General features: G+C 48.0%; 2 protein-coding genes across 2 annotated transcripts; both read left to right on the top strand.

Annotated features, from left to right (window-relative positions):
- Nucleotides 1-529: 529 nt before the first annotated feature.
- LOC128713465 (probable cationic amino acid transporter) lies at nt 530-4,526 on the top strand. The gene is made up of 8 exons (XM_053808326.1): nt 530-683; nt 798-992; nt 2,301-2,527; nt 2,672-2,826; nt 2,976-3,364; nt 3,445-4,047; nt 4,105-4,278; nt 4,354-4,526. Exons 1-8 carry the CDS (start codon nt 530-532, stop codon nt 4,524-4,526), a joined length of 2,070 nt encoding a protein of 689 aa, XP_053664301.1.
- Nucleotides 4,527-6,250: 1,724 nt separating this feature from the next.
- Nucleotides 6,251-8,695, top strand: LOC128714067 (uncharacterized). Its single transcript, XM_053808944.1, has 2 exons — nt 6,251-6,321; nt 6,382-8,695. The coding sequence occupies exons 1-2, from the start codon at nt 6,251-6,253 to the stop codon at nt 8,693-8,695; spliced, it is 2,385 nt and encodes a 794-aa protein (XP_053664919.1).
- Nucleotides 8,696-8,879: the final 184 nt, after the last annotated feature.

Genomic DNA, 8,879 nt, shown 5'->3' with positions numbered 1-8,879 from the left:
ACCTGCCTCTATCGACATTAATGTGACATTGAGCGTTCTGGTTGTTGTCAGTCAATCAACAAGTACGCTTGAACAACGCAAGACCTTATTTTCCATCACTTGGGCCCTGAACCAACGTACCTGGTGAATTCATTATTTCAGAACACTCAAAAAGTCTCCTGACGACTCGGCGTGACATTCAATACCGCTCGTTTACCGATCTGGGGAATTGTTGTTCTTTTGCACCATTCCGCCATTGCCACACCATGTCGCGGGTTTTTGCTTTCCAACAATCTTTACCATGCAAAACATGCCCGCACGGTAATCGAACGGTGTTTGCGAGAGACACTAAGAGCAAAACCCGACACCTGCCCGTCATCACATTTCACGTCCACGCATAACATTACACGTTTATGCTACCTTAAAGCATCGTCCAAACGCCGTGGTGGATGGGGCTGGGAAGCATTCGAAAATGCTTTAAAACATATTTCCTTCTAACGGTGTGATTCGTCTTGCTTTCACATCGCAGCAGGCGGAACACAGCTTTGCGATGGTGAATGTACTCGAGTGCGTCGTCAGTGGAACCGGCAGCCGGTGGATGGTGGGAACGCTCATCCTCACGCATTTGATAGCGTACAATGAGTCGGGCGGTCCTGGGCTGATGATAGGGATGGCTCTCGCTGCCCTGTATGCCGCATTTGCCGGTAAGTAGCAAGGCACACATCCACACACACACACACACACACTTGTCAAATCATGCTTCAATGATCGTATGCCTTGCATTCCCACGCCTGCTTCGTATGCCTCATCCCTTCCAGGAACGTGCAAATCGGGCATCAAATCGTTACAGATCTCCTACATTCGCACCACGCACCGGGTCGACTTCTTCTGCCTGTTTCTCGCCAAGTGGATGGACATATTGGCCCTGTTCTCAGCCTGTGCGGTGCTGGTGCGAACGTTAAGCTCCTGCCTGGATGCCATGACCGGTGGATTGGCGCGGATGTATATTTTAGGTAAGTGTGCGTCCTTATGCGTCAAAACCATATCCACACAGCGTTGAGAAATTGCCGTCTAGAAATTGGAGCAAGCGAAGACGCATGATAAATTGCCCGCCGAACGGTGTCGAGACGTTCGAGACAAGATACCCCGGCCGTATGAGTGGTAAACGGTTTAATGTTGGTTTAGCCATGATTGCGTTATAATGAAATAACGCGCAAAAGGAGCAAGATGAGCCGCATGTTTGTCGTGTGCCGTGCGAAGGGGAAGAAATATTTCATATTCCTGGCCAGATTGTGGACCGTGTCGTGACGAAAAGTGGTGAAATTTATTTCGTGACATCATAGCGAAGAAGTGTAGCTTTGAAAACTTGTTACTTGCATACCCAAAATGTGTCTTAAGGTACAGCAAACATCATCAGTTTGTTTTAAATAATTAAAAATGTGCTTAAAACGTGGGAAAACAAGCTTTCACCCAAACTCCTGCCGGTTCTGTAGGGTTTGTGCTGCGGATTGCATACCTTCAGGCGTATTTCTACCTGCGGTATGTTCAAATTACCTTGTTAACAGTGCGTTTATTCCCTTTCAGCAAAGCATCTCCTGTCACACTGGGATGTGTTTTGTTTATACGACACAACAGCGGCATGAAAGTTCCATCCTCCGTTACTGTAGTGGCACAAAAGCATGGAAGCAAAACGGCAAGCAGCAAGCATTTAATGGTTTGCTTATTCTCCGGAGATTTGCAACAACAGATATGGGTACGGGGGTTAATCTCTTCACACAAAATTACCGCCGGCGAAGGGCAAGGTTGAACGATAAAGCCATAAGCAGCAGCATTCAAACTGATTGAGGCAATTAATTCTGCGAACGGTTTTGTTTTGTTTTTTATCACCGTACAGTGGTAATCAGTGATGGATTAAGTAGTCTTTTAGCTTGTAAGATGGTTGTTTCCTAGTAGTGAACAAAGAGAAAAGGGGTTGGACGATCTAAATTTAACGCACTTAAGTGTTCAGAAACTCCATAAACTCAAAAACGATGAGATAATCACACTTTGTTATTCGGCTTGCATACCTTTAGGCGTATTTTTAATTTAAACTGAACGAGTCTTCTTTAATTTGAACCATTTTGTATCCAGCTCTTCTAAACATGGTAATTTACTGCAATAGGCCTGGCACCAATGGCCCTGTTTTTGCATATTGAGTAGCAAATGTGTGAAATTTTAATTACTCCAGGGATATTTTCATTTCAACCCACATGGCAAGGAAACAAAACTACGTACAAAAGGGACCAATATTAATTTGCCTTTTCCTTTCACCCTTGAACCAGGCCGCAACTCACCCGCCAACGAACCCTGGCCGGACGTCATCGGTGTGGTGGTCATCTTCATCGTGACCGGGATGTTTATGCTGGGGTTGGAAAACACCCGAATCTTTGGTTTGCTGATGATGGCGGGCGTGCTGCTCGTCGGTACACTGATTGTCATCATCACGGGGCTGCGCGGCAATCCGGCCCTGTTCCGTACCGAGCCGATCCTTCCGAAGGGTGTGGTTGGGGTAAGTGAGGCTAAAGTAAACTGCAGGCAAACGTTCCGCAAGCCTCGATGGACGAGAGAGACAACAAAAAAAAAAAGGCTGGCTAATGAAGTTTTTCTTACCGTTTGTGGCCATTTCGTTTTTTTTTTTCTTGTTGCGCCCTAGCTCCTTACCGGGACGGCTCTGTCAACGTTCACCTACTCGAACGATTTACTAAACGGTAATTACATCAAACGTCTTCTGGGATTGGTCGTTATCCTGCTAGTTTTACTATCGAGCGAACTAGTCGGTGCGTGCTTAACGATGCTGATAAAATTCAGGTTAGTGCCGATTTGCTGGGCCCGTCCCGGGCCCCCACCGAAAGCACAGGCGATAAATTTTGTGACGCTGCACAAAATTAAGACAAAGCTCGTGTCGCTTGCTTTCAATTAACCGTGAACGTCCGACTTTCCGTCCGTGTCTGCCGTAGCTCTAGCCACGACTACGAAGCCGTCCCGATACTGTCCATCCTGGAGCTGAAGGACTTTCACAAGCTAATCCCGGCCGTTGCCTGTCTGCTCGTGCTCACCTGTTCCGGCGCCCTGCTCGAGCTGTTCCCCGAGATGTACACCCAAATCGTGCAGCTGACAACGTCCGACTGGCGCATACTGGCGAAACAGATCGGGTACGAAAATCGGGACAGTGGCAGCCCCACGTTGACGATCTTTACCGGTGGCAGTTTGTGTGCCATGCTGGCGTTCGCCTGCCCGCTCGAGAATCTCACGTACATACTGGCGGCGAGCAACGTGCTGGCCACGTTGCTGAGATCGTTCCACTTCCTTTACCTACCGTTCCGGCCACACTATCTCGAACAGCAAAGTAAGTAGTCGTGGATGGACCACGGGTTAATCGCAACCGGCACTGATCGAATAGAGCCATCCATCTTGTATCGGTTGCAGATGACTCAAGCCTTGGATACAGCCGGTTGAACACGGGCAAACCTTCCACCACCTCCGGGTCGTCCAACGGCACCAGCAACGGTCTTCGTGTTGGACGCCGACTCGACCGTCTGTGGTGCTTCAAATCGTCCAACTTTTGTACCACGACCAAGGCGGCCCTGGCGCACCACATGCTTCCCGGGAGTCGTGGCCCAATGGCACACTCGAACGGCTCCAACCGGGAGGAACACGAGCGGGAGTGGTTACTGCTGGGTGAACCATCCTCCCCGAAGGGCCCACCGCACAGTCCACCGGGAAGTGCGGTCGAGTCAACCGTACTGTCCGACCAAATCTCCGACATCGAGTGTATTGCGTTGGCCAAACCGGAGAACATGGACAGCGAGGATAGCTCCACGGACATCGATGCGATTGTGGACGAGTACCGGCAGAAGGTGACCGTCTCGACGGCAGGCTATACATCCGACGGTGATACGTTAAGGCTGCCCACCGCGAACAGCTGGTACTTGGCGATCATTTTCATCGTGCTGATCGTGCTGGGAAGCGTTATAACAGCGTCCGGATTAATGCTGTGGGACACGATCATGATCGTTGCCGGTGTAAATGGTTTGTGCTTTGAACTCCGAGCTCCCTGGCGTGATGACTAATGCGGGCGTTTCGCAGTGGTTTTCATTCCAGCGACCATCCTGCTGCTATTTCCGCGCTACGATCAAGCGAATTCCACACCGACCGCGCCGGCCATGATGACCTGCGTCATAACCGTGCTAGGATCGTTCATCCTATTCTCCGCCTCTTTTGCCCAGTCCTGGCCAGCGTTACTGTTGTGGTTTATGGCAGGTTAGTGTGTGTGTGTTCCAGCCTGGAGCACGTAAGTCTTGCGTACATTGCACTCTACCATGGGCTCTTCCACAGGACTGTTCCTATTTATCCGGTGCGATACCTGGTGCTGCTTGTGTCTGGATCGACCCGGCAGCGGTCAGACCACGCTCATCACCAGCATGTCCACCGCGAAGACGACCACCATCCGCGTGCCCCGTCCACCGAAGGGTGCCATCATACAGGCACGCATTGCCGGCCACAGCTGACGGTCGGACTCGACGGATAGCGAGCTGTTCGAGGACGAGGACACGGTCGAGGAGTGGACGGACTGATGGATCGAAGCGCGCACTACCAACTGTGGTGTGAGCGTGTAAAAATCAGTGCAATGTGTGTGTGTGTGTGTGCGTGTGGAAAAGCTTTCAAAAACGTACTTTTTCCTGGATGGGACGGTGGTTCTCTGGTGTTTCACTCTAGTGTACCTTAATCCCCCGTGAATGTGCATGTGTGTTTCATGTGTGTATGTGTGTGTATGAGTGTGTTTCTGTGTGGCATGTAACATCCATCCATCCATCGCGGGCCTTTCCGGCACCTGTTCCGGTGACAAACCAAGAAAATGAAAACAACAAACCCAAGGCACACAAACTGCATGCGAATGTGATAAGACAAAACCAAAGGAAATCAAAGCGGATACCTTACCCTACGTGAGGCCGGTTTAGACAGATGGTAGTGTAGACCTTATTGTTTTCCTCTTTGCAATCTATTTAACGCGTGTTTAAACGAGAAAGACGAACTCGTCAATTAATTGATGCAGACAACGGATTATATACGTAGCCAGTATAACGACAAACACATCGAAAAGCGGTAACTCATTCTTATTTCGCTATTGGGTTTTAAAGGTTTTGATCTCCACGCGAAGAATCAGCGTGCTAGGAGATAGAAGAGGAATTTATGAGGTATTTTACGGGGCGAGAAGAAGCTTTTTCTTTGCGACAACATTTTGAGCCTAACTTGTGCGGCCTTCAACGACAACCATTGTAGATAGGGACGCTTGGTTCGGTTTGTTGTTTTCAAGCGGAAGATGCTAGCAAATACAGCAAGGTGGCGGTGATATATATTTTTGGCAAACTTGGTAGCTTGGTGCTAGTTGTTGTTGGTAAAGTTGAACAAACTTTTGAACGAGAATAGGTGTGCGGCTGATAGCGTTTGTTAGTAGAGCACATTTTTGCAGAACGAAAGGTACGAAAGTGGACGTTATAGATAGCAAGCTACATTCACCGGTGATCGAAGCTTCTAAATAAACGAATTGTTTGTTTCCGTTTCCGAAGATGCATATACCAACTGTGGGGGGGGATGCAGTAATTCAGACTTCTGGAACATCTTATCGATAGCTGTGTCTGTTTATGAATGGTTCGAATACGATTCACCTTCCTTAACCATTGTTCCGAAACAGTCTGTATCCAATTGTAAAAAAAAAACAGGATTCCTCCCTTCGGTGTTATTCTATTCTGTATGGAAGAATAATTTCAAGAATAAAGTGTTCCTTATGCTCCAAATAAAGTTTTTGATTGACGTTTTTGAGAATATTAGCGAAAGCGTTATTATTTTGTTAAAAGTTCGATTTTCCAGTGCTACCTGTGATTTCCAACTGTTTTGTTGAGATATTTGAACTGGTACACAGTATGACAGCTGGTTGTTATACCAGCACGAAGTTTGACAGCAGCAACATCGTGGATGTGTGCGTTCGCTTGACAGCTGATGTGCTGTGCAAACGTAAACAAAACATAAACAGAAGCAGCTTTTTGTGTTTGTTAAATCATATTTATTTCATTAAATTTAAGTTAAAATCGAAAGAAACACTGAAAATAGTTGTCGTATAATTCAAAGGCACGCGCTTCCGGTTTGGGATTTTATGGAATCCGAAAATTGAACGGTTTTAGTCAGTGTTTTGATATCGTGCAGAATGGTATAAAGTGGCAGATAGCAATCCACAATGCCTGCATCGTGCGTTATACCCGATTGCGACTTAAAATACACGCATAACGACGATGTTTCATTCCACAAGTAAGTTTGTCATCCGTGTGGTTAGAATAGTTCGCTTATTGTAACTTCTTTTTCCTATAGATTTCCTCTCCGATCACCGGAACTTCTCAAGCAGTGGATACAGTTTACCGGACGCGATGAGAACTGGCACCCGACGAAGTGGAGTGCCCTTTGCAGTAGACACTTTGTGGCGAGTGATTTTAAGGGATGTGCTTCCCGAAAAATACTACTGTCATCGGCTGTTCCTTCTGTTCGTCCCTCAGCATGCAAGATCCAATCGGGTGATCTCTCACTGCCCGTAATATCGTACGAAACGGTCTGGTCCGAGGTGGCACCTGCGCGTCACGAGATGGATTACCTTCCTGAAGATCTGGACAATGCCGGGCTGAGTGGTACTCTTTGCCCTGTAATAGCTTCGGAAAGCGTTGAGGAGTATGAGAGTGATATTCAACTGGCTGAGATTACCTGCCGGGTCTGTGGAGTCATCTTCAGCCGCGCCGTGGATAGCGTACTGAACGATCTCGCACACTCGGAAGACGTGGTAAGGAAGTATCTGCCATTCGTTAACCTTGACCTGCCGAATTTGCCGCGCAAAATATGTCTACACTGCGCGAAGGTGGTAGATGGATTTTCCAAGTTTAGTGACAGTGTGCTGCGGGCCCAGTCCGATTTGGAGCATCGATTTGCACAGCAAGCTTTTGCGCCTTTCATTCCGATGAATCATTTTCCTGCGGAAACATACACCCAGCAGGAAATGGTTGCGGGAAAACCTATGAACATTAAGCAGGAACCTATTGCGAGTTTGAACATAAAGGAGGAAAAAACTGAAAACGCTATCAATAGCGCACGGCAGAAGGATTTCGTGCCGCCGGAGGAAACGTTCGAAAGACCTGTGATTATTAAGAATCAAGCAGTATCTGGCGATCCAAACAGAATGTATCTGTTTAACAATACCGGTCAGGATAATACGGGCGTCCCAGCTACCCCAGCTACCTCACTGATGAAACAACAGGCCCGTGAATCTTCGAAGAACTGCGAAATACTTGAAATTGTGAACCTTTATCCACCCATCGTGGACATTACCAGTACAACGGTGACGGAAGTGCAACCGTACGAAATTACACTGCCATCGGTTACCACAACCCCTGCGCCGGATACATACTCATCCTTACCGACTACCAGTGCCAGTTCGGCACAGTTTGTGAGCAGCTTGAAGGTGGAAAACACAACCGAATTGGATGCGGAACCGGAAGACTTTTATCTGCCGGAAAAGTTTCTTTACCTCAACACACTGGAGGAACACAGCTATACCAAGCTGCCAATCCAAGCGGATGATAATAAGGATGAGATTTTCCACGATATGCCCGTCGGAAGCGGGCAATGGTTCGTGTCGACGGAAATTCCAACGCCACAAAAGAACGAACCGTTACCGGCGAAAAAAATATCCTGCTGGTCGTGTAGGTACTGTGAGCGACAATTTCCCCACTACCGACGAATGTTGTGCCACCGGCTGTGGGACTGTAGTACCGGGCGAAAAAAGCAGTCTTTTTGCTGTACATTTTGTCGTCGTAAGTTCAGCAGCAGGGCGAAAGCACGCGTACATATGTGTTTGTGCGCAAAAAGGGCCTTAAAAACAAAGAGTCTCAAATGGAAAAGGAATCTTGCCCGAGCAAAACATCGGCAGACGGATAAGACGGGGCTGGAGCGGATAGAGTCCAATCGGGGTACGGTTGTCACAGAAAAGAATTCTTGCACAATGTGTGATAGATCGTACGCGAATGCATCAAACTTACGGCGGCATCTCGCGTCCCATCGGCCACCGGAACAGTGGAACCACAAGTGCGGCGTATGCTTCCGCATCTTCGACAAATTGTTCGATTTGAAGAAACATTTACAGATTGCGTCCTGTGGCAATGGTACCGGGTCGGCTGTTTCAAGCACGGAAGCGCAAGTGCCGAAGGCCGATCTTCCCGCACTGAGCGATATTATAAAACCGATCGAAACTTCCGCTCCACCCGCTGCCTCCCATCATCTACTGTACGTTTGTCCGACCTGTGACAAAATGTTCCAATCGTACAGCGGTTTGAAGGTGCACGAACCGGTCCATACAGGCACGAAGGCGTACATTTGCGAAAAGTGTGGCAAATGTTTTTCGGGCCCATCGCATCTGTGGCAGCACCAGCTCACACATTCGGAGTTGCGCCAGTACAACTGCAAACAGTGCCCGAAGGTGTTCAAACGGAAGTGTGGTCTCAGCCAGCACGTGCGTGCTATCCACATGAAGATTAAACCGTTCCAGTGCCCAACCTGTGGCCATGAGTACGCCTTAAAGGCTGACATGACCCGATGTAGACATTCCCGGTTGAACGATCCGAGCATGGTTTCGGGTTGCTAGTCAAAACGCATACAATAAACGACCGGAATGAAGCGTTGAAAAGCAGAGAAGTGTTCGGATGCAATTTGAAAGAAACGGATGCAGTCTCGGCACAACACAAGCGGAACGACGGTAATGGTGAACATTTGTTTTTTTTTTACAGTATAATCTACCTTTGTTTTGTAACAGGTTTTTGTTTGTAACA

The sequence above is a fragment of the Anopheles marshallii genome, chromosome 3 (genome assembly GCF_943734725.1).
Source record: "Anopheles marshallii chromosome 3, idAnoMarsDA_429_01, whole genome shotgun sequence".
Lineage (NCBI taxonomy): Eukaryota > Metazoa > Arthropoda > Insecta > Diptera > Culicidae > Anopheles > Anopheles marshallii.
Note: the sequence above shows the minus strand (reverse complement) of the source record. Positions and strands in the feature narration are given on the sequence as shown.